Consider the following 25376-nt stretch of genomic DNA (forward strand, 5'->3'; position numbering starts at 1 on the left):
TATTGTGGTATTCTCGCTCACTGCTTGTCCGGAGAAAGGAAATATAGTTCTCGCATATGGAAGCTCCACTCTTAAGTTCTGCTGGTGCCAGGAAACAGGACAGCAGGAGCAAGGCGGGAGAACGAGATAGTGTTAAGGTAAACACTTTGACGAAGCACGTGATACTCTCGATGTCATCCTACTTGCTCTCGGCTCTGTCGAAGACTGCTCAGCATTTTTGATTTCCTCAGCGTTAGTGTTGAACGTGCACCCCCGAGATGGCACAGCAGAACAGCCAGTGCACGTCCCTCGGGGCCAATGCGATGTTTTCCTGCATGACTGGTATGAGGTTCTTCCTTGTCTTCGACGAAATATTTGGCAAGTGCTGTAGGCAAGAGATACAGAGCTACCACGAGCAAGCCGTTGTCGACCTTGGCGGCACATAATTTGCCAACTTCGACTGACGTGCCACAGATATCGATGGGTAGAGCACAGACCCATACCCATATAGATGGCCACTTAGATAATGAGTACACCACGTTTTCATACGTGCCTCCCTGTGATTTATGAATGGTGAAATCACTTGCCTGCACAACCGAGAGCTGGCATCTCCCCTCCTCTTCCTCCTCCTCTCCTCCCTCCTCTGCCTCCTCCACCTCATGACCCTCACGACGTCACGTGTGATGTCATGATGGGAAACGTCCCGTAATGCAATGCGCGGTTTTGCTGACGGCGACGCCACTCAAGCCAGAAACGGACGCCTAAGAGCTGCACTCTAAAAAAAATGGTTGATGGAATATAGTAGTCGTGGGCAAATAGCGGATTTTGACTGAGGCAAATAGTGATCCTGGATGAATGTCTTCTACTCAAATATAGAATAGTTTTCCCCTCTTTCACTACCGCGCACCATGGCTAAACGAAAATTCGGCTGAACTCGTGAATGTTGTTCCCAACCTTCCACTTCTAAGCTCTGTTAATTGTAGCATAACTAAAGTGTGGCATGTAAACGAGAAATCTTTCGCAGCTATCCTAATCGAAGGGATTTATAAATCTTCTTGCTATATAGAAATATCCTTACTTGTACTTCAAATTTGACCCAAAAAAAAAACATGCACGGATGGTGAACACGCGGGCTGCCAAGACATCATCAACCGTGGCAGGTCGTCCTTCAGCTGTGGTCGACTAGAAGTGGAAGTGTAACGATTTGTAGTTTGAGCGTTGCTGTCGGACCAGGGAGAAAGAGGTTGGGAATGTGGAGATGTGCAGAGTTTATGAAGCCGATCCACAGGTAAAAATATAAGCTAGACTATTTCTTCTTACCTCGACTGCATATCAGTCGAGGTAGGAAGAAAGTGTAATATTTTTACTTGTTCATCAGATGGACGTAACTTTCCACTTTAGTAGAGTGAACGCTGGAGAGGAGGCAAACGCCACTCCAGTGTTCGCTCGGCTAAGAAAGAGGGACGGGAGGACTTTCCCCTGAACATCTGTTGCGAACACGCCTCTGTCAAAGGGGCAGGTGGATACGTCTCAGCTTGCTTAAAATGCAATTTTTTTAGTGCCTTTTGTCTACCGTACTACCCACTACCCGTCTTGCTAGACACATGATGACGCACACAAAAACTTTTTTTTTTTTTAATTCGGGTGCAATTTAGAGCACGATCTCGCTACGGTGCGATCAGTGCGACCAACACGACCAAGCAAGCTCGTGCATATACCACCTTAAAACTGTGCACTCTCAGTCCCTGATCAGTTTTCCATCCTCTCATTTCTGCGTTGCAAAGGCTGGGTTTAACCAGCAGATAATGTTTTCAGTGACGTCGATTGGCCGCCGCCGACGCCGACGCAAAATCACCGCAAGCACCGCTGCCAATGTTGACTGCCGCCTACGACTATGCGGCGCCGCGCGGCCGCTGCGGCCGCGCCGTTCACGCCACAGTGGTCCACGCTGCCAAGGCCGCTGCTGACCGTAGCCAGTCTTGGGCAGTAACTAGTTACTAGTAACGCGTTACCGGTAACTAGTTACTTTCTTCAGTAACTTATAACTGTAATGTGTTACTGCTTAGTGGAAATAACTTGTAACTGTAACATAGTTACTATTTTTCGAGAGTAACTGTAAAAAGTAACGTCGTTACAGTTACTTCTCAGATTTATGGGAACATGACCACCAAATCGCTTTACAACTCGTGAGAGAGTCCCAAGCCCTGGTGCGGGAAGGGCACAGCAAAAACTGCTGCAGAAAACGTCTGGAGCAGGAGGGAAAAAGTAAAAATATAAAGTAACTAAATTTTGTTTGACACTGTACGGCCAAGCTACTCCCACCAACTGGGAGGATGGGGACGCTTGTTTGTGTCCGTACCAGCCATGTATGCCCACAGCGCACGGAGATGTAACAAAGCGCGGCATCTTTAGCATTTCTCTTTTCTTCGTCCCGCGGAGGGAGCGAGTGCTTTTTGTAGACGACAGTTTTTGGTGATGGTCGCCCCAAACGCCCGCAGGCTTACGGGCGTCCTGTTGCCGCCAAGCATACGTTCCCTTCCCCTCTATTTTGAATCGTCCACCTCCCAGATGCACTCTTGCGGGATCTCGACTTCAGGCCCGTTTTCTCTCCCTTCCTTTTTTTTTTACAACCCAATTACCGGCCTTGCCTCCCGTCACCCACTTCTCCCTTCTCGGGTCCTTTCACTTGAGAAAGAGTATCTGCTCGAAACGTCTGTGTCGTTCTGCTTGTTTGTCTGTGTGTTTTTGTAGTTGAAAGACCGCCCTGAGCTGGGACCAGGGGCGCTTGGCATTAGTTGACTTATAGATATTCAAGTCGTGGGCTTTCCGGGTGGTCTCTTCTATTTCGGGTGGTGAGATAGAGGAGCAAGTTCGATCTGGTTAGGAAGCGACGGAGGAAAGGCAACAGCCGTTTGGAATTCCACGCGCAGTGGTCGTTTGTACCTCGATCAGTGCTTATTTTGACGGAGGAATGTAACCGCAACATTGCTCTCCAAGTTTTCAAGAAAAGCTCTGTGTTTCATGAAAGATTCTGAGCACGCGGTTGAAAACGATTTGACCGACGAGTGGATTAGAGTGGCATAAGAAGACATCTACAAAGCTGATTGCAAGGTGGGACATATTATTATTGACTTCACATTTGCACAATTTAAATTGCTTCAGTCCAATTTCGCCTCATCAAAAAAAAATCCGAAATTAGAATTGACCGATTGTAGACGGGCACCATAATCGGATATACACGAGATCTGGGCGCGTGCCGTTGTGTTTGTGTATTTAAAGTTATTTATAGACCAGCTATCTGCTATGCTAAAATTTTGAAAGATTAAAGTCCTCTTTAATTTTTTCCAACCAAGAGACTCCAATTCTTTATCATATAGTGGATTTACTCGGATACTGCCTTAAATTATGATCTGAACTATTCATAGTAAAAATTGAAACAGGAAGAACCAAATATATTAATATACAGTATTTAAGAAAATCTTAGTTTCTCAAAATAATCAGATTCACTAAAGTGAACAACACAATGTCTTATAAGAAATCTATGCTAATTTACTGTAACTGTAACAGGGTTACTTTTTTCACCTGAGTAACTGTAACTGTAACACTGTTACATTTTAGCAGTAACGTGCCCACGACTGACCGTAGCGCATAGAGATCAACGTTCGCCCGTTCAAAATAAAATAGCCATATCCAAATCCAAAGATCCAACATGGCGATCCTCCCCGCTCGTCTCGCTCCTCCTGCTCCCCCCACCGGTTGGTGAACTGGTACGGTCTTCTACGCAATGATGTAGCGGCAGATAACATTCGTTCAAAATGCGAGTAGTCGCCCAAACTTGACGAGGTTTTGGATTCGCTCCGCTCGAGTAGCGCCTCTTTCTCTCCGGACCCCGCATATCCCGAAGGGTCGGATTTTCTCCGCCGTGGACGACGGGCTCCCGACCTAGGGCCCTGGGGTGTCGTCGTCGTCGCCATGGGGGCTCCCTCAAAGGGGCTAGCCGACCTGCCGATCGAGCTCAAGCTGCGCGTGCTCTCGTTCCTGGACCAGCGAGACCTGTGTCGAGTGGCGTGCGTGTCCAGGGAGTTCCGAGAGCTCTCCCAGGACCCCTGCTTGTGGAAACGGGTGGCCATCGAAGGCGACCTGGACGCGCGGGTCGTCGCCCGTCTGCTCGACCGGGCCAGCATGCTCGAGGAGCTGTCTCTGCGGGAGTGCTCTGCCGTGGCGCCCTGGGCGGACCGCGGCTTCGACGGGCTGCGCACGCTTGACCTGGGCTTCTCGGCCGACGTGGACGCCGAGGCAGTGACCCGCTTCGTCGAGCGCTGTCCGTCGCTGACGCACGTGAACTTGGAGGGCTGCGGGGAGGTGGACGACGCGGCCGTGGCGGTACTGTGTCGCCTGCCGCAGCTCACGAGCCTGAACCTGTGCCAGTGCCGGCAGGTGACCGACGACGGGCTCGTGATGATCGCCAGGGAGGCCTGCTCGCTGCGCTCCCTCAACGTGGCCGGCATCGACGGCACCAGCGACAGGTCGGGACTTCCGTATCTCTGACCGGAGCAACAATAGTTTAGATTCGTTTCAGCGTAGCGCGTGGACAGACGCGTATAATTTAGAGCAGTGGTTCTCAAAAGGCGGTCCGTGGAAACATTCTAGGGGTCCGCAAAGTCCTGCCTCATCAATTTTTTTTTTTTTTTTTTTCAGATTGAGAAGGAACGTTCCAATTTTTTTGTGGGTTTTCTCATGTGCATGCCAATGAGAGAGGTATACTTCACACTAGCCCTCAGTGATATTTATTTCTTAAATCTTTATCATAATTAACCTATGCCTTTCCCTTTTCCTCACCACGAACAGGGTCTGCCATTATCTCTGCCATTCCATAAGGGCTCCGCGAAACATGAATTGTTAAGAACCACTGATTTAGAGTGTTAGGTGACTAATCTCGCGATCTGTACTCAACGGGCACCTGCGTAGAAAGCTCAATGGGAGCTACTGTCCTCGACTAGGGATGTCGCGAACCACCCTAGGTTCGATTTCGAAAGGTTTCGATATTTGCGAAGCGAACTGAGATTCGATTTCGAAAAATTTCGATATTTTCGTACCGACCGAGGTTCGATTTCGAAAAATTCGCAACTTTTGTCCACAGCGGAGTTTCGAATTCGAAAATTTCGAAGCTTTCACGGTTTCTAAAATTTCGAATTCAAATATTTCGAATATTTTTTTACTTCAGGTTCGATAAATTCGAAGATTTCGAAATTCTTTGTAAAAAAAAATTGAAAACTTCGAACGCTTCGAATTTTTATAGACATGAAGTTCGAACAATTCGAAGATTTCGAATTTTTTTTTGCATAAAGTTCGAACAGTTCGAAGGTTTCGATTCTCTTTTAACGCTAAACAAAAAAAAAAACAAAAAAAACAAAAAAAAAAAAACTTTGAAGATTTTGAATTTCTTTTTAATCCAAGTTTTCAGAGTTCGAAGTCCGATTTTCAAGTTTTTCCACAGTTTCAGTTTCAAACAACGTTTTCACGACTCAATGGTTTTCACAAAATCAAGTTTAGAAAAGTTAGGGTGTGATATCTAGATTCGGCGAAGTTGGTCAGGCAATTAAATGAGACGACGAGTGTCCCGGACGTGCTAGAATATTTGCCAGTGCAGAATTGTGACCACCAGCCCCGGGGGGGGGGGGGGGGGTTTAATTTGCATCACGCAGTAGTGATTGCACGAACACACTGTTTTACGAGACTCATCCAGTTCGAAACGGCCAGGGGCGAGCAGGAGGTTGAGGCTCAGACAAACCTTGAAGCGACCTGGCAAACTAGCTCGCCACCCCTTGCACGCTAGTAGTAATCCGGTCCGGTGAAGTTTATAATTGTCCTGGAGGTTTATTTTCTGGGACGGAGGAATCGCCTCGCAAAAAGCACAAAAGCCGACACAACTCGAGGTCGAGGAGCGTTCTACCATACAAGTGGCGTCGGAAGAGGAAAAACGGGGGGAAAGAGGGTAGCGGGGGGGGGGGCTTTAGCTTCCTTCTCCCCCTTGCAGGTATTTCGGACTGTCAAAGAAAACAATACGGGGAAAGAGGGCGTGGTCGAGCTTATTTTAATCTGAAATTATTTATGCATATGTATAGCTAATGTCGCTCTTCACTGCATAAAAGGTTGCGTAGATGGTCATTGTTAGAAACTCGTTGTCAGAAGGCACTGCTCGTCACATGCTTAGTGGTTCGGAAGTTCAAAGCTGTCTTTTCGACCTAAACACCTGTGCCGATAGTAACAAAAGAAAAAAAAAAAAAAAGGATAAATACGGGAATAAAAAGCAGGAGAAAAAAAAAACTATCAAGAATTCGTCGGAAGTGTTCTATTCTTGTATATTCAGAGGTTCAGAACTTCGAAACAAGTTTCTTTTACCAAAATGTGTACAGGCTAAAAGAAACACGTCCCAGGAACGCGAAGCGAAAAAAAAAAAATGTTTTCTTTTAATGACGTGCTGAACTTGAACACTACTAGAAATCTTCTCCCATGAGTTAATTTATTCCTTAAGGTGAAAAAACAATAAATATATTATTTTGTATCCTGCAGATGGAAATGATATGTACTGTCTGTGGTGTTAAATTAAATGCGATACCTCAAACAACTTAGACGAAAATAAATATCAAGTTTAGGTCATAATTCCATGCAGATACATGTTTGGACATTTCTTCGAAACTCACGTTGAATAACAATAATCACATCTTAAGACGGCACTTACCTAGGCTATACATAGATCATTCTTAAAAAAGTATAACATATCTACCATGAATAGCTCCGGCTGCAGCGTGCTTCAAATCTGGCACAAACGATAATCGTCAAAAACCCGTCGTCCTTCCTCGCCCCTTCGGGGATTTATTTCTTTAAACCTAAGCATGCCAGAACATTGAAATAAACGACATTGTCTTTCGTAAGGAACGCAGCACCGCGTCTAAAAGTTCGAGAAAAAAAAATATACGAATGTACCCCACCACTTGAAATCAAATGAAACCGTCCGCCGGTCTTTCGAAGTTCGACGAACATCGAACTTTTACCCTAAAAGTTCGAAGTTCGTCGAACTTCTGACTTTTCAGAATTCGAAAGTTCGAAACTTTTCAAATTCTCTCGATAAATAGGTTCGAAAGTTCGAAATTCATCGAATTTTTTGGTCAGTCAAGTTCGAAAGTTCGACAAGCATCGAACCTTGCTGCGCAATAAGTTCGAAAGTTCGAAAAAGATCGAATTTTTTAGCGTAATAAGTTCGACGGTTCGAAAAGCGTCGAACTTCTTAGCTTAACAAGTTCGAAAATTCGACCTCCGTCGAATTTTACGATATAGACAATTCGAAAAATCGAAATCTTTCGAACCTTTCGAACCGCTTGATTCGATTGTCGAAACTTCGATTCAAAAAAAGTTCGCGGCATCCCTATCCTCGACAGATTTCTTTTTATGTTTGTGCATGTGTGTGTGTGTGGGGGGGGGGGGGAAGGGGAGGGAAGGATGTGCATATGCATACAAGAGGTCTACCATGTTGTTCTGGGTGCGGGGGCTTGCCTCTCTTGCTATGCTCATGTCACCAAGCTACACCTGCAACATTTGTATGGCCGTTTGAGGTACTGAAAAAGCATTCAAGGTCCTGATAAAGTATACATTTAACGTCCAGAGAAAGCCCGACTTCACTGTTTGTGAAGGTTCTACCGGCATCACCAAGGTGTTGCCTCATTTTAACCAACCGTAGAACACCGTGCATCCACCCATTCCACGCTAAGTGCCCATTCCCAAATTTTTAAGATTGAGAAAATATGCACTGTACATTTATGTAAAATTCATGACCGGACAAAAGCCCATCCCCTATTTTTTCGCAAATATTTCCCAATTTTGAGTGGGCGTTTGCTCGGTATTTTATGGTAGTACATTTGGGCACCATTTTGCTTCTGTGACAAGGGTGTTCTCCCCGGCGTGTGTGCCATTGCCCGTCCCTTCCATTCAGTACACTGTGCGAACTGGCTCGGGGCCTGTCCGATCGGCTGGAGTCCCTGGAGCTGGACGGAGAACACGTGACCGACGCCGGCCTGGCGCACCTGCAGCAGTGCCACCAACTGACATCGTTCAGCCTGGGCTATGCTGATAGCCTCACGGACGCCAGCATGGACACGATCAAGGCAGGTGGCGCCAGTACCCATTGCAAACCATAAAGAGCCCATATTACGGGGAGTTCCCAACTGCTTGAATGGAGTTATGTGGTTTACGGGCTGGATTTGCAATACGAGCTGCGAGGAGGTGGCAAACGCGTGGGTCGTCTGCTAGCGTCTCCTCCTTTACACCCGCTTCTTAAGGCGATAGATTTACGGGTGCCACTGTGCGCAGATTTCGAGCTTGTGGGCTGTCGTCGCTGTTATCAAAGAATCCTTCTCCCCCCTCTTGGCACAAGAAGAGGGAAGTCGGGTTTCCCGTTGGGCCAAGCAGCACGGAAAGAGAAGAGAGGGGATCCCCGGCATCCTACCAGTAGTGACGTAACGAATGGAGAATCTTTGTGTTATTTGCTTCAAACAGTTGTTTCCAAACATTCCTCGTATTATGCAAAATTCCTTTTTGGCACTCCCCAGTCGCTACGTGTAATGTTGGATGGATTTAGAAACTTCAGCCAAGCTTACCCACTTGGATCACTGGTTACGGTCGCCAGTGGCATCCACGATGTCAACCACGACGGCTATGAGAATTAACTGCATCGCACCTCCATCCTTAGGTATGGGACGGCACCATATCACCTGCATTGCGCGACCGTGCTACAACTATCGCTTTAGTTTCTTCGCACGTTGTGGGCGAAAAATATTACTTTTTTTTCATCACCATGTGACAACGAAAGGTGTGCACATTCGTGACCATTCAAAATTAATTGCGAATGCTCCCCATGTTTCGAGTTGGTCCCTCCCTTAAATCTAGGCTCTTTGTGCAGAGCCTGAGCTCACTGCGCCACCTGACGATCCGGAGGGGACTGTGGCTGGGTGGCGACGCATTGGCAAGCCTGTTCGAGGGCGGGAGCCTCCGGAAGCTGGTCTCCCTGGAACTGGGCAACATGCCGCTGGGGGACAAGGGGCTCAAGGTGCTGGTCGACGGGTGAGCTGCCTCCGCTCTGTGCGCTGCAAGTGGGGCGCAACCCGCCGCATTCGTCGATCTGTGTCGGGTATACGTCGTCGCTCCCGTAGCGTGGTATGGAAGAACTTAGGCACGTGCGAATGTTTGCAGCTTCAAATCATTTTTGAGTAGTGTTTGCTCTTTGATTTAAATCACGGCACACTTTAAAATGTGAACAGTATTCGAGTTCTGCAAATATTCAAATAATTACGAATAAAGGCTCTTTCACACACTTGCTACTGCTTACGACCGAGTAACTTAAAAGATCTCTTACGACCACAGAAAACACTGGCACTATCTATCGGGCAGCCGTAGAACATTTGCTATTACCATATACAGTGTAGACCGCATATAACGTATGTCGCGGGAGTCGCGAAAATCCGCACTATAAGCGGTACCGCGTTATAACCAAAACATTAATTTTGCCCATACCTGCCAACTCTTCCGAATTTTTCGTAAAATGTACGAATTGGGACTAATTTTACGATTTTACGAATCTTGCTTCAAATCTTACGAAAAATATATATATATTTTTTTTTTGTAACTTCGTTGTTGGCGGTTTCTTGCACCGCCACAAGACGGCGATAGGTACCGTCCACAGCAGCGTCGTGGTTTTTACTATCCGTCTATCCGGTGGCCACGGATAAAAGCTCAAAGCCTTTGTTCTTATGTTTGGCGGTGCACAGGTGCACGTTGGTTCGGCGTGTTCAGATGTTGTTGGGCCTCGTTGTTTCGGCCAGTTTGCGGCGAGAAGTACGGCGTCTGTGTTTGTTGCACGTGTAACTGTAGCATTCTCCTGGTCACTTTGGCTTCGCGGCGCAATGCCGAACTCGAAACCTCAAAAGAGGTGCTTTCAGGTGTTCCTGAACTCCTACACATCGAAATTTCCGTGCTTCGTGCCGCCCAAAAAGCGAGAGAAGTTTGGATTGTGTAGCACGTGCACGTGTGATGTAAGCGTTTCGCACGCTGGTTAGGCTGACATTAAGCTGCACATCGCTTCGCGAAACCCCCCCCCCCCCCCCCCCCCTTCCTCCGCCGCCGCCGCCGCAGCCGCGCGACTTTTACGAATTTGAAAGTCCACAGGTTGGCAGGTATGCATGCCATGAGACAACTTACCTTTTTAAAAGAATTTATTTTATCTTAGATGAAAAATTAAGCTTAGTTTGAAAAAAGTCTTTATTTCCCCAGACTAGTACACTTCTCTCTCAAGTGTGTCACACATTTTGAAAGAAATGAGCGAATTTTGCCTGGCACAGCCTTTTAACGGCGTCGCGAGTTGCAGACGGACGTTGCGAGCGTTCAGGATTGCTAACCCTAATCACTTTTCTCCGGTGATGAAAATGCGTGAAAATTCGCCTCCTTTATACGGTACGCGCCAGTAATACCTTCAACTTTAGCACAGGCATGAAATGCTCCAAATAAGAAATCCGCGCGATGTTCGAATACACAAATGCTTAGAAAGCACCACTGTAGTCGAAGTAAACAAACAAGACGACACGGGCGTTTCTGCCGTCTTGAGAGTGCCGCCACGACATCGCCGCACGAGTAAGTGGATCTTCCCTTCTAGTACGTGCTGGGTTATCATAGCGACACACAACGAAAATTCACAGTCAAGAATGGCGCTTTTACGCGGAACGATGAGCTTCCACCACGCCGTCGACGTCGACGATCACAACGACGCCATGTTGGCCATGTTTGCGGATAGAAGAAGCCATCCCATAACCAGCATGCAACGTGCGTGAACACTTCTCCTCGACCTACGATTGGTCTGTCGTTGCGCTTGTTTCCAACGCAGCGGAGGGACGCACGCACGTGAACGACACGTGCGTGCGTCCCTCCGTCGCTATGGCAACTGAAGCCTCTCTCTTTGCTTCTCCCCGCTTCGTCGAGCAACCTCCTTGCCCCGCAAGTGCCGCTTGCGGCTAGCCAGGCTAGCGGCATTATCTAGTGTCGCACAGAGAAGTGTGCTCGCTGCGCCGGTCGGTCGGCGTGGTCAACGCGCTGTTCCAGAAACCGCACTATAACCGGTATTTCCCTTCGCGCGCCTGCATTTTAAGCGGTATGTAATTACATGGAGTTCTATGGGAGGCGAACCAGTGGTTTAAAAAAGCCGCGTTATACCCGGTCCTGCACTATAAGCGGTTACATTGTAAGTGGTCTATACTGTATTTCCTATTTTTTCGCACATCATTCTTTTTTTCTGGGCTTGAAGAACTTTTGACAATTATAAACAATTATTTTTCATAGATAGGTAAGTATGGTACCATATTTGCACGAATATAGCGCGACCACAAATATAATGCGAGGGCAAGGTTTGATGCCCTTGAAAAGAAAAATAAATATAATTACTATTATAACGTAAGCCTGAGGCCACGTAAATTTACCGCACTCTGGGACATAGCGGATGTGAAACGGCAATGGAAATCCAAGAAATATCAGTTTATGTTTTGACTGCACTCATCCTCACTGCTCAGGTCCTTCTGTTTGCAATCCACATGGTGACTTCACAGATATGCAGCAACACGGCACCACTTGTCTGGCAGTTTCTTTTTCTTCGCTTCGGCTTGAGCTCCTCAGGAGCTCACAATCAAAGCAAGACACGAAGCAGAAGCACCACCACACAAACACCAGACCAGTCTGGGGCAGGAACTAAAAAATGTGCAGGCAGAAAAAGGCTGCTGGACCAAATACACGATTACACTATTGTTGTTCTGGTCCCTCCGCACAAGTGAACTGTTGCACGATTGCGTAACCACGGTTGGTGGTCTTGGCTTCGCTTGTGTTGACCTGATTTGGCCTGGCTTGACGTAGCTTGAATTGGCCAGTGCCCGCATTCTCGCGTGGCGCGCTGCACTTCTGCAGCGTGCTTTTCGGCCTGCGTTGTACAAACACAAAAGCGATAGCAATGCTTTTTATGGTTTTTATTCCCCCCTTCACATGACCCAATACTAGCTTATAAATTCCCTCCCACACCCTCACCTCTTTTTCCATCCGATCTCCTGCATTGAGCAGGAGGGTTGACTCTCTCCAAACTCGCGTGCCTCGTGGCTGAACTCAATTCCAAATATGACGCGAGGTGCATTTCGGAGCACATAATTTTGAAAAAAATCTTCCGTTTTATTCGTGCAAGTACAATACATTTGACCTTGCAAATACCGCAAAACCTTGATGTGACCAGTAGGTAGCGCCCCCTCCAGTCCACCCGTCTGTGACTGCCAGGCTCGGCGGGCAACATAGGTCACCGTGCCGAATAAACGCCGTGGAGCGCACGCCACTCCGGTCAGTCATCGTCCACCCTCACAACCAGGCTGCTTGTCGTCTCTTCTCGGCGGGTGCTTCGGCCCCCCTTCGTCCACGTTCTAGAAGGATCGTGACACTGGCGACGAGGATACATACTTGTTACACTTAGCTCTAGTGAAAGGCAGTTTCAGGGCTACTTCATAGATGGCGCCAGCGTGCCAGTCTGTACTCATCGTAAGACATCACAAGAGGTTGCAATGCACTCGGTTGTAAGCAGTCGCAAGTGTGTGAATCAGCCATATCTTCGGAATCCCAAGATCCTCTGATTTCTCGTGCCAAGCTTCGCTGCTTCACACCAGTGCTTCCGTGCCATGCTTTGCCGCTTTCCATCGGCGCGTTGGGAGAAACAGCTAGTGCATCTTGGTTGGGCCGTTGTGCTTGGAAATTGGTCTTGTCATATTACGTCAACCGTCTTTGGCTAAAGTTACAGTTCGACTCCCGACCTTAAAGGGCAGTGCCGGAAAAGAAAACCTCAAGTTATATTCAATGTTTTACCCAACTCATCTTATTTTGGTTTTTTTCTTCCTTAATATAAAAGTGAAACATGACATAAAAAACTCCTTTTTCGTACGTACGCATTCTAGGAGAGATTTCCAGCCGTGATTTCCACGCTCGGTTCACATCAAATGTGAAGTACTACGCATATTACAAAATATTTATAGTCAGTTTGTAGTCAAATTTTAATATTATTCGATTCGCAATCCTAAATTTTATATTCAACCTGACGTAAAGAACAAGCTTCTGCTGCGTCCACGCCGGCTGTCTCACTGTTGCTAAGATCGCGATGATCGGCAACATGATTGAATTCTGACGTGTCTAGCCAATGTCGAGGCAGAAGTCGGGGCGCATTGAACATGCCGATCGGAGACGCGTGCCAGGCGCCGCGACTGCGGTGCCTGGAGCACTTCTCCGACTGGTGTGTTTAACGTGTCCAAAAGGTAGTCCCTGGATTTTCTCTCGAAGAACGTCACGGAAGTGTTACGCTGTCGCCGGTGGCGATCCTGGCAGCATTGCGGCAGCGGCCTGGATGTGGCAGACGCCCGTTTAGCCGCAGTTCGCTCTCCAGCTTCTCAATCCTCAGAAGCTTCAGCAGTTAGGTGTCGTGACGCTGTGACGACGGCGACACTCACGTCTGTTCGTGTTTTTTGCCGGAATTTCTACGAACAGCCATCGGGATTGCGACGTCTGACGGCACGACGCGTCTGCATTTGCGACGTCTGTGGCCACGTCGGGACCATTTTCGACATGTGGGTGGACTCTAAATGCACCAGCCGGAGACGCGTTTTGGCCGCCGTACCCTGACCAGTGCCCCCCGTTGTGCCCAGCTGCCCGTTCTTGGAAGTCCTGTTCCTGGCCAACTGTTGGGACGTCACGGAGGACGGCCTGGCCACCATCGTCGCCCGCTGCAGGTGAGCGCCACGCCAGACATGCAACCGGCCGCGTCCCATCGGCGCCCGCAGCTCGTCTTTAACCTCTGCGTCGCTCCGTTCAAGAATCTACTGACTGTAGAACGACGCGGCAGGAGCTCTGCTGCTCGGGGCATCGAGAAGTATAGAGCGGCGATGGCATTGCTGCCAACTGTTGCCGCGCCGAACACACGGGAAAGACGGGCAAATTTGACTGAAATATGATGTAGATGTTAGTTTGCTTTCCTTATCGACAGCAGATGCATTTCCTCCAATGCGGGGATAGGTTTTACTTGTTCTGCTTTTTACTGGTTGATTTTGTGGCTAGGCCTTGAATTTGACCGATGCATATTTGTCTCAAGGTACCAAGCTATTGCCTGATTTTATTTGTAAATGTCAAACCTTCTCTAAATACACCATGCAAGACAGTGTGTCGGTCCTTAAGGGGTTTTTCCCCCCTCAAGAAACAGTTGCACATACCTTGTAACATTAAATAAGGCCCCTTGCATGTGCCATTGTTTGTCTCACTGCCTCCAGCATGCGGGCTCAAGGGCTGTGATGGTCAACACAAAAGCTAGTGGCTTGCTCCTCAATGTTCCTTCGAGGACAGAAAGTTTCTTTTAGCACCCTGTAATCTGTATACAAAAAGGCACAAAGGATAGTCCTTTGGAGAGAAGTTCTGCAACACCCAACAGGCTCCAGTTTCCCCACATAAAAGCATTAATTGCAACCAAGAACACTTTGCCATTGTCCGTCTCTGCCCTCTATTGCCTCCTCTTTTATTACCGTCTATCCGTGGAAATCTTAAAGGGATAGGACACCAAAAAAAAATGAGGTAACTATATTTCTAGAACTTGTTAGATGTTTGTATTTTTGTGCTCAATTTGTCTTGTAAACGTCGCAAAGGTTTTGTGGGTAAATTCGATTTGATCCCCCCGTGGAACCCTCGGACCTTTTTATTTGGGAAGGTCACCATATTTCCAAAATGGGTAAAATGGTCTCTTCTGCTGTCCCTAGTGATGCGGCGTTGCAGCCGGCACAACTTGACCATCCTTTTGCGTGCACCTGCACGCTTGACCCTCTTGGCATCTCAGCGTTCACCGCTTCAGTTTTCTCATTTGCCTTCCACGTTTTGAGCATGAAACTGGTGACTGCTTACACTTCAGCATCCCAGCACACAACAGATTTTGCACGCTATTTGAAACTGCTTTCACATTCTCCTTCGCAGCCAATACATGCGATTGGAGAGGAAACCGGAGAACCAAGGCTGAGGGATCAGGGTAGCTAGTGAAACAGCCAGGCTCATATGCACGCCAGGTGGAAGCTTAAAAAGTCAAGGGGGTTAGAGTGAAAGTAGCGTCGGAGAAGCCGAGTACTTTGACAGGGTGCGGTCGTGGCGTAGCAAGGTTGAGTGAGCATGGGTAAGCCTGGCATGAGGGAGCATTCGACAACACAATCAGCGCAGGTTAAGGCAGCGTTGCTGCGTGTCATGTACGGCACCACGAACACGGAGCTCGAAATGGGATGCGCTACAAACGTCTGTGTGCAGTGTTTCAGCAAATCTTTATTTACCCGTTGGCTTTGTCTTAAACATTGCACAACCTTACCAATCGTGTTTGCGACATTCTTGTAGAAGTAGCGGTTTCGGGGTGACCTTACTTTGGTGGAGACGGACCTTGACCTTACACTCTGCGGTTACATTCCAAGATATGGGGCGTTCGCTGACCTCACAATCCCTGAATGGGTTACTGTTTGTGTTATCTCGTTGACTTTGTTTTTATTCTCATAACAAACTTTTTTGTGAGCAAAGTTTTATTTTGTTTTCTCCATCATTTTTCTTTCGCATGCATGTACTACGACTTCATGGTCACGGAAATCGGGGAGGAAATGCGTAAACAAAGAGAAGTGTCTTTCCCTCGTTCGGTAGCATTGGGGTGTGTGTGTGTGCGTGTGTGTGTGCGTGCGTGCGCGCGCGTGCGTGCATGCGCGCGCAAAGAAAGACAATGGCGATTACCTTTTTTTTTTTTAATCAATTTTTGTTTTTAAACGTGAGGTGGACAATGACTGTGGGATGACTCAAGATATTACGGTAAAAGAATAATAAAAAATTAAAAAATACTTGCAGTAGGCTGAACATTAAAGAGAAGCAGCAATCCTATGAGCAAATCAGAACATTGAGCTTTCTTTCTTCCATTTAGTTTGCCAGTATCACTACTGCGTGGTGCACGTTAAAGACCCCAGGCTAGCGGTTGTACTGCACTGGCTAAATTGCTCATCTACAGCGTGTGACTCGTCGCAACTTTAATGGCAGACCAACTACACGCTGTATAAATATCCCCACAACCCCAATTATTATTTAGTTTGCCAGTGATGTATTGTCTTGCTGTGAGCAAATGCAAAAGAAAACCAATCTTCACTAACCAAAAAAAGAAATATCAAGACTGTTTTTCTTGAAGTATGGCAAGCACCAATAAAAAGTTGTTGATTAAATTGTTTACAGTGATTGTTTACAGTAATTCTTCTGCATTGTTTTTAGTGATTGAACGGATTGATCAATTTGCTAAGTAGTCACTTTTTCTTCCTACACCGATTTAAATCAAACATGTGTATTTTTAATTTCCTAAGATAAATTGTGTTTTTTGTTCACCCTGCACGAGTATGTAGACTTTATAAGCTTCTGATGAGCCTTCCATGCACTGTTAAGCCTTGTTTTGCAATTTTTTTCTAGCCTCGAACCCAGTTTCTTCAAGTTCTTGATGCTGTACAATAGGTGGCCAGCTGCAGTGTGCAAATCTTCAATTGTCAGTGGTTTAAGCTCGATCTACCCACTCAGACGCTCGGCGTGTTGGTGGGCCTGAAGGGACGACAGTGGTTTAAGCTTGATCTACCCACTCAGACCCTCGGCCTGTTGGTGGGCCTGAAGGGACGACATGCGGCATCTGCCGGCAGGAACCTGACGGACCTGGACCTGCGGGGCCTGTACAAGGTGACTGGGTCGTCTCTCCGCAAGATGCCCCCGTGCCTGCCCCGCCTGCGGAGGCTCGGCCTGGAGAGGTGCTGCCAGGTGGGCCCAAACAGACCGCCCTCAACTATGTTGTTGGGGTCTGCTTGAAGTTGAGAAACGTCAGATTGGTGAGATAAGTTGTAAGGAGCTGTCACTAGACAAGCAAATCGTCAAGACAAACAAGGGCTACTACTTCTTCCTTATAAAATGGAAACAATGGAGGACCAATTACTGTGCCTTACGGTAGACGAGGGTCAACAGATTCCAAGAACACGGAGCATATCTCTCACATTCGTGGCCCTCCCCACAGGCAGGTGTTTGCAGCAGTGTGTTCTGTCTCGCTTCTTTATACAGCAGTCTCACAATCATTCAAACTCGGATATTTCATACTTCTGCTTACTTCAAACAAATTTGAAATTTTGGTTGTCCCGCTATGCTTTTAATGTATTCATAAGACGCTAAATTCGAACGGCGTTTTCGTCCAATTCATACTTTTTGTTCTCGCGGCTGCGCTAAGTGCACTTTTTTCCGAGCAACGGCGCACTGTAAAGACGCAATACCCGCGAAGCTTGCTGCTGCAAGTGTTGCTTCTCCGCGGTGCACCGGTGCTTGGTGAGAAGCGCACTCAATGGGGCTCACGCGGGCACACACGAGCTATGAAAACGGGCACCACGCCAAAATTTCCATAGCAACTCGCGCGGACGTTGTGACGTGGCGGCATGGCATAGGTCCACGTAACAGCATCTGCGCAAGTTGCTACGAAAGCCGCCGCGCAGTGCCCGTTTTGATTGCTCATGTGTCCCCTGCTTCACTGTCCGCATTAGACAACTACTTAGGCTGATGAACAAACTTAATTTTGTTTTGAGTTGTCATGTGCTGTCTAAACAGTTCATAATGAAGAACATTTTTGGCGGATAAATAAACTTATGTCATAAATTTCACAAATGTTTAATCTGTGGCATACTTCCTTATGATCAGTAGGCCTATGCAGAGGAAATCATCAAATATCTGCTTTGTATGTGTAGCCATTAAAACTCTTTTGTGAGAAATAAAATTTATATTCCGGAACAAAAGTCCAAAATCGCTGTCGGTCACAAGCACGTTTCAATATTTGTGTGAAGTTGGCATTTTGGAGGGAAGTAGAACACTTAACTGCTGTGGCCATTGTCTTAATACTTTATGTGCAAAGACCGCACATGCAATGAAAGGAGTAAAAAAATGTATGTTTCTTACAATGCCCATTATTTTGTAATAAAGAATCGCAAACTTGACACATATTCAAAATTGTTCCAATTCTGTGCTTGTTAGAACTTAGTCGACATCTATAAGGACTGGAAACGTGAAATTTTTAATGTAATTATGAAGCATCTGTTGAATATTCATGCAAACCTTCATGCAAAGTGAAAACTCGCATCCTTCCCAAAACGTTACTCAAACATAGGCAGTTTACTCATTTTGCCATATCTTGAAAATCATTTGATAAAGAAGGCCATCTTCAATATGCTTTAATTTTCACAAATTAAAGTCTACAATGTACCCTTTAGGCCCTTTGAAAACATCTTGCACTATTTTTATATTTTTTTATTTTATGAAACATCAAATGTGACTGAATTAACAGAACTGCCGTTATTGGAGCTGAGAAAGATGCAGACGCTGCCGATATTAGAAAAGTGGTCAAAGAATAATCTAAGTTTGTGAACAGACAGTACAGTGGCAACTGCAATATAAAAAGTACAAGCGCTTATATTTGGGACAATAAAGAGACTGTTCTTGTTCACAAAAGCCGGTGTGGGAACGAACTTCAGAGGCTTTGCTTGCAGTTGTCTGTTCATTAAACCGAGAGTTTATGGCGGTAAATGCTCATCAAGTGTTCATCATGTGCATTTTGATTACATCAAAGAATTTCAGGTTTCCAAAACTTCTAGATGTGGACAAACAAAGCTTTGAATTTGGACAATTTTGCAATTATGTGCCACATTTCAGATCTTTTATTACAACATAATGGCGCTTCCTAAAAAATGGGAAATATTTGGTTCATTTTATTTAATGTGCAGAGCCACCACAGTTTGTATTTTATAACTAGTAAAATTGCCGACTTCGAACAAGTTCCAAGATGCGCACAAGACCGACGGCTACTTCGGGATTTTTGTTCCGGAATATAAATATTATTTTTTGACAAGAAAAAGTATGGAGATGTTTTTCTAGTTGCACAAACAACGAAATACAGTAGGCTCGCGATAATTAAAGCTAGGATATTTTATACTTCTGGTTAATTCAAACAAGTTTCAAAATATTGGTTCTCCCGTTATGTTTTAAATGTATTCACAAGTCGCTTAATTCGAACGGTGTTTTCGTGCAAATAATACTTTTTGTTCCTGCAGCCCCGTTGAGCGCGCTTCTTCCTGAGCACTGGTGCACTGCAGAGAAGCAACACGGACGTAAGCAAGTTGCCTCTGCGCAGTGCACCGGTGCTCGGTGAGAAGTGCACTCGGTGGGGCTCAAGCGGGGCACAGATAAGCTATGAAAACGGCACCTTGCAGAAATTTCCACAGCAACTTGTACGAATGATGTGACATGGCAGCATGGCATATGTCCACGTCACAGCGTCCGCGCAAGTTGCTATGAAAACTGCCGCTCGATGCCCGTTTTCATCGCTCATCTGTTTCTTGCTTAATAATTCATATTAGACAACTTCTTGGCCTGGTGAACAAACTTAATTTTGTTTTGAGTTGTCATGTGCTGTCTAAACAGTTCACAAAAGACAATATTTTTGAAGGGCGAATAAAACTTGTCATACATGTTACAAATGTTTCATGTGGAGCATACCTGCTTTTGACCAATAGGCCTACTATGTGGAGAAAATCATCAAATATCTGCTTTGTATGTGTAGCCAGCCATTCATATGGCAAATCATAATTTTATCTTGCATCATATTTAGTTTAATTTCTGATAATTCAAACTTATGATAATTCAAACTTATGATAATTTAAATAAAATTTGTTGCTTCCTGGAATTTGAATTAATGAGAGGCTCTTGTATATTTTTCTTGCAAGAATTAAAAATGTTGACCGTACACAGTTGTTCGATCTTGTTTCAAAATGCCATCTTCAGTTCTCTCATCCCTTTCCTTCTTTCGTAGAAACAAATCTTTCGCTGCTCGAGGGAAATCTCCTAACTGTTGCCTCTGGTGCATCTTTTTTATCTCTCCAAGGAACTGCCCACCTGCCGTTTTCCTTTAACGCGTCAAAATGCGTAGCAAAAGTGAGGAAGTACACGGAATTTGAGAGCATCTTACGCCAGGCAGACCCGAAAGACCTCTGGGCCGGTGCCGACCTGGGCCGCACAATTGCAACCGCATCTGCGCAGGTACCCGACGGACTGCCGAGTTACCTTGCTGGACGGGTCCCGGGCCTGATGGTGTACGGCTTCGACGGCAGCCTGGCCCTGGCTCGGCCCGACATGGAGGACCCGTTCGTGAGCGAGGAGGAGCCGGAAGACACGTCCTCAGAGGAGGGCCCGGGGGACGTCCAGGGGCCCGGCGAGGGGGCCCCCACTCCGGGGCAAAGAGAGGAGCAGAACGCCGCAAAGAGTAAGTGCCGACGTCGCCTATCTTGAGAGAAGAAATGAGAAAGAGAGGGGCTGAAAAGCAGGAAAATAAAGCAGACGGTAATTTAGGCCTGTTCATTTTGCCGTGACAAGGAAGTTGTTGTAGTGCTCATCTGCTTTATTTATTTTTTTTACTATGCAAACTCTGATGATTTTGTTCGAAAGAAAGCAAGAAGAACACTAGATACTGATCTTGCAAGTGATGGTTTTCTGCCTCTTTGTGTTCCGAAAGAATGCCCACCCAAAATGAAGAGGTAAATGGTGAAAAACACAGGGTGGGCTATCTTTGGGGATGACAAAGCAAAACATTATCAAAAATTAATGATAAACGCAAGACACCCGCTACAAACTATGTGACGCAGGAACTGATTCTCCAGATTGCGGACACCGCAAATTCGCATTTCACGATGCAATAAACACATGGGAATTCGCTACAAACTCCTGTGTCGCGTGAAAGGATACCTCAGATTGCAGACGCAGCAGAGTCGCATTTTACCGTGCGAAGGACCCGCTGAAACCCTCTGAGAACTCGCATCTCACAGGAATGAATACCGCAAATCATAGACACAGCAGCTTCAAGTTCTATAGTGCAATAAACACACGGGAACCCGCTACAAACTTGCCTGTCACGGGAGCCGTTATCGCGCGCGCAGATCGCGGACAAAAACGTGGGAATCCGCTACAAACTCGTATGTCACGGGAAGGAATACCACAGATCGTGGACACAGCAGAATTCTATTCCACAATGCAATATACACGCGGGACCAACTCGCGTGTTATGGGAATCGATATCGCGCGCACTGGTCGCGGACCAAAAATGCGGGAATCCGCTACAAACTCGTGAATACCACAGATCGCCGACACAGCAGAATTCTATTCCACAATGCAATATACACGCGGGACCAACTCGCGTGTTATGGGAATCGATATCGCGCGCACAGGTCGCGGACCAAAAACGCGGGAATCCGCTACAATCTCGTACGTCACGGGAAGGAACACCACAGATCGCGGACACAGCAGAATTCTATTCCACAATGCAATATGCACGCGGGACCAACTTGCGTGTTATGGGAATCTATATCGCGCGAACAGGTCGCGGACCAAAAACGCGGGAATCCGCTACAAACTCGTATGTCACGGGAAGGAATACCACAGATCGCGGACACAGCAGAATCCTATTCCACATTGCAATATACACGCGGAACCAACTTGCGTGTTATGGGAATTGATATCGCGCGCACAGGTCGTGGACCAAAAACATGGGAATCCGCTACAAACTCGTATGTCACGGGAAGGAATACCACAGATCGCGGACACAGCAGAATCCCATTCCACATTGCAATATACACGCGGGACCAACTCGCGTGTTATGGGAATCGATATTGTGCGCACAGGTCGCTGACCAAAAACGCGGGAATCCGCTACAAACTCGTATGTCACGGGAAGAATACCACAGATCTCGGACACAGCAGAATCCTATTTCACATTGCAATATACACGCGGGACCAACTCGCGTGTTATGGGAATTGATATCGCGCGCACAGGTCGCGGACCAAAAACGTGGGAATCCGCTACAAAGTCTCATGTCACGGGAGCGGATACCACAGATTGCGAACGCAGCAGATTCGTATTTGATGATGCAATTAACACGCAGGAACAACTCGCGTGTAACGGGAGCCGATATCACATGAGCAAACGGCTGAAAAAAAACCAGGAAATCCGCTATGAACTCGCTTATCAGACGCACAGGTGTATCAAATCGTTCAACGGATACAATTCTCGTCGGACATCGCGTGACGTCCGACTGGAATGGGGGGGGGGGGGGGGGGGGGGGGGTAAGTGATGTTTCGGAATTGTTATGTTACAGATATTTATTCAGAAAAACGGGATGGGCGATCTCTCGGGGGCGGACGTTCTCTCAAAGCTTTACGGTATATCATTGTGGTCAGGGCCGTACCCAGAAAAAAATTTCGGGGGGGTGTTTTCGGGGACAACGGCGGCCATTTTGAAAGTGTCTATTGTCTTATTTTCACCTATGAATCATGTGCATCGGTGGCATATAATGGAGAATTACAGCAAACCGGAAACCGGTCCCGGTTTGGTACCCGGTAGCCGACCGGCGCCACTGCGCGTGCGCAGAGGTGGAGATTAAAATCGGCTGGCTTCCAGTGCACCGACCAGGGCCGTACCCAGAAAAATATTTCGGGGGGGGGGGGGGGTCAGAACCCCCTAACCCCCCCCCCCCTGGTTACGGCCCTGATTGTGGTCCCACCGGGACCACTGACGTTCGCGTCTATGCCCCGCCGTTCCAAAGTGGCTGAAATATGTGGAACCTTTCCTTCTAGACCATTATATTAATGAACAAAAAGTAAGGGCGCAAACGAGCTGGTGTACATTGCACATGGTTGAAAAACCCCGAGACTGCGGGTAAACGACACAACACTAAAAAGTCTCTAACACAGCTGAAATTTTTATTTTCCGAAATCTGGTTATATAGGCACTTCGATACAAAAGAACAAAAGGGGGGTAGAGGGTGAGAACCCCAAAGAATGCCACTTTCCACCAATGTAACCTTTGACTAAATACAAGGACAACGGACTCTGCGTCATGCACCTCTCTTATCTTTGACTCTTATCTACCCGACCGCCAAACACACTGGAAAGCCTAAGCCCATTAACACACACAACACACGCACAAAAAACAAACGACTCAACGTTTTTTCTACCCGAAAACCTCAAACTGCTCTGCTCTTACTAAGCATTGCCTCGCACTTTGCAAAACTTCTTTCGACGTCACACAATGTTCGATGTATAAAAGTGAGGCATGAAGCTTTTTGTGGGCTAAGCTCTTTTTTTTGGACAGAGTTTGTCTTTTCTATAAGTGCACATTTTAACTTTTGCAGAGTTGCACACTCAATTTTTTTAGCAGTTTCTTTATTCTATTGGTGGCAGTAGTGCCCCACTTGTCCCTTCAAAGTCTTTCTCCTACATTGTGCACTCTAGAGCAGAGTAGGTGGTTGCAGACTCCACTCATGTGTATAAGAAAAAAAAAAATGTAAAAATAGCACTGTTTTTGAAAAGTAAACGGATAAAAAATACCTATAAATTAACACAATCTTGGCAAAAGATATTTAAAAAAATGGCAATTTCTGAGGGCAATTTGAGAAAAGGCATGCACACATCAGAGCTATGAATTTAGGCATTTATAGGAAAATGCCTAAAGTCACGAACCCTAGTCATTAGTCTAAAGTGTGGTTCGTTTAGCGGCTCTAGGGCAAACCCTCGCGGTTGCACTGAGGAGCGGAAAATGTCGCGGCAACGTACACCAAGCTCTAACGCGCGTGACCGATTTCTTGCCCCCAACAAATCAGTTACGTAGAAACTAGATTGATTCTATGCTTCGTTTCACCTTCAGGCTGGAGTGTGGTCAACTGCGGTGCTACCGTTAGCTCTTACAACGAGAGCAGGCATTGGTGGCGTCTATCGGGTGACACTGAAACACCTCTAGTATGCGTATATTTTAGACCTCCTTCACTCTGTGCTCGAAATAATTCCAAGTATGTTATAGGCAACCATTTCGCATGGTTCATACGCAGATCGGTAAGATCTCAGGTCTACTTCATAGGTGGCCCCCCCGTGTGCCAGTGTCTTCTCTCGTCGTAAGTGGCTACTAGCAGTTGCAACGTGGCCGATCGCAACCAAACACAAGTGCGCAAACTAGCCTTTATGATCAACCAAATTCTTCGCTGTGAATGTATCGAGCGACCCTGCAGCCCTCTCAAAGATCATGCGACTTGCTCGGTATTGAATTGGCTTCGATGGTTTATACGTTTTGCTGCAGTCTGTCGTAAAGTGAAATGAAGTGTACTGGTAGGTAGCGGCATGCCGCCGGTGGTGGGAAAGGGAGGGAATGCAGCACCGCGTGCGCTACCACTTTCTCGAGGCGCGTATCACGGGAGGGATTGCCAGTTTTGAAAGCATTGTGAAAGAGACTGGAAGTGGCGTAGCAATCTCCGAGTCTGGCTGGGCTTGGAGGTTGATGGTTGGCGGCCGCCTTCCTGCACAAGCAAAGCCACGGGATTTGTTCAGTTCTGGGGGTTCAAAATTGCCTGCACGTGCATTCTGTACCAGCGGTGTCACGTCTCACAACATTACAGTGGGTAGTTTTGCTGTACAACATAACACTTTCAAGCACGCCATGTTTTTGGTTTTTTTTCAGCTCCGGACGGCAAAGTTTTAGACTTGGAAGAGGAGCAGCCGCACCAGTACGACCTGTTCTTGACGCAGCCATGCACCAGTCTGTACTAGTCACCATAGTCAGACACAGGTTAAGAATGTGCCAGAAGCTCCCCCCACACCCCCATTACCACCAGCTGGTGTTCTACCTCAACGCACAAATAATCCGCTACAGAGCCGGACATTGTGCCAACGTCTGTGGGGATTGGTCCATACTGCTCATTCGCAAGAAGAGCAAGACAGGCTGGACACAGAAAAAGCACACCTTTATTCGAGCAGGCCGAGCAATTGTCCTCGAGCTTCCTGCGCCGTCGTCTTTCTCTTCCACAAGCCCACGTCACTGAACTCGTCATGGCTACTGCCTTTCCTGGTTGTTCTGCGAAGCGATTTGATGCCATGGCTAGCACGAGGTATTTTTTTGGCACATTCTCAACTTGTCCCCGGCTATACCCACAGATTTGTGCCGGCCGCTTCTCCCAGGCAGACATGAGTGTCAATTTGAATGAGATGTTACAATAAAGTTGTTGTTTAATCGTTGGCATGGTCACTGGCAGCCTGATTTCAGGTCGCCAATTTCTCATTTTTCCCGGATATATGCAACACTTTGGTCGCCTTGCATTACTTCTGCATTATTCCTGGATATGTGGCTCCGCTGTTCTAAAATTGTTAAACTTGTTCAACACCTATTTCTTGAACTATGAAGTGCTCCCT

At 46.8% G+C, this 25376-nt stretch overlaps 1 protein-coding gene across 1 annotated transcript; it reads left to right on the forward strand.

Annotated features, from left to right (window-relative positions):
- Positions 1–3680: 3680 nt before the first annotated feature.
- Positions 3681–25202, forward strand: LOC8036718 (F-box/LRR-repeat protein 4). Its single transcript, XM_029992756.4, has 7 exons — positions 3681–4505; positions 7970–8141; positions 8936–9096; positions 13740–13823; positions 16770–16884; positions 20191–20413; positions 24649–25202. Exons 1-7 carry the CDS (start codon positions 3952–3954, stop codon positions 24735–24737), a joined length of 1398 nt encoding a protein of 465 aa, XP_029848616.2. The 5' UTR covers positions 3681–3951; the 3' UTR covers positions 24738–25202.
- The last annotated feature ends 174 nt before the right edge of the window (positions 25203–25376 follow it).

Source organism: Ixodes scapularis, unplaced genomic scaffold (genome assembly GCF_016920785.2).
Source record: "Ixodes scapularis isolate PalLabHiFi unplaced genomic scaffold, ASM1692078v2 PGA_scaffold1__304_contigs__length_218370807, whole genome shotgun sequence".
Classification (NCBI taxonomy): domain Eukaryota; kingdom Metazoa; phylum Arthropoda; class Arachnida; order Ixodida; family Ixodidae; genus Ixodes; species Ixodes scapularis.

What these genes read in the sequence shown, in the direction of transcription:
- LOC8036718 (XM_029992756.4), top strand. Translation starts at nt 3,952, where the DNA reads ATGGGGGCTCCCTCAAAGGGGCTAGCCGACCTGCCGATCGAGCTCAAG. An exon ending in CCAGCATGGACACGATCAAG is followed by an intron (nt 8,142 to 8,935) that starts GCAGGTGGCGCC and finishes CTCTTTGTGCAG; the next exon opens with AGCCTGAGCTCACTGCGCCA. An exon ending in CTCAAGGTGCTGGTCGACGG is followed by an intron (nt 9,097 to 13,739) that starts GTGAGCTGCCTC and finishes CGTTGTGCCCAG; the next exon opens with CTGCCCGTTCTTGGAAGTCC.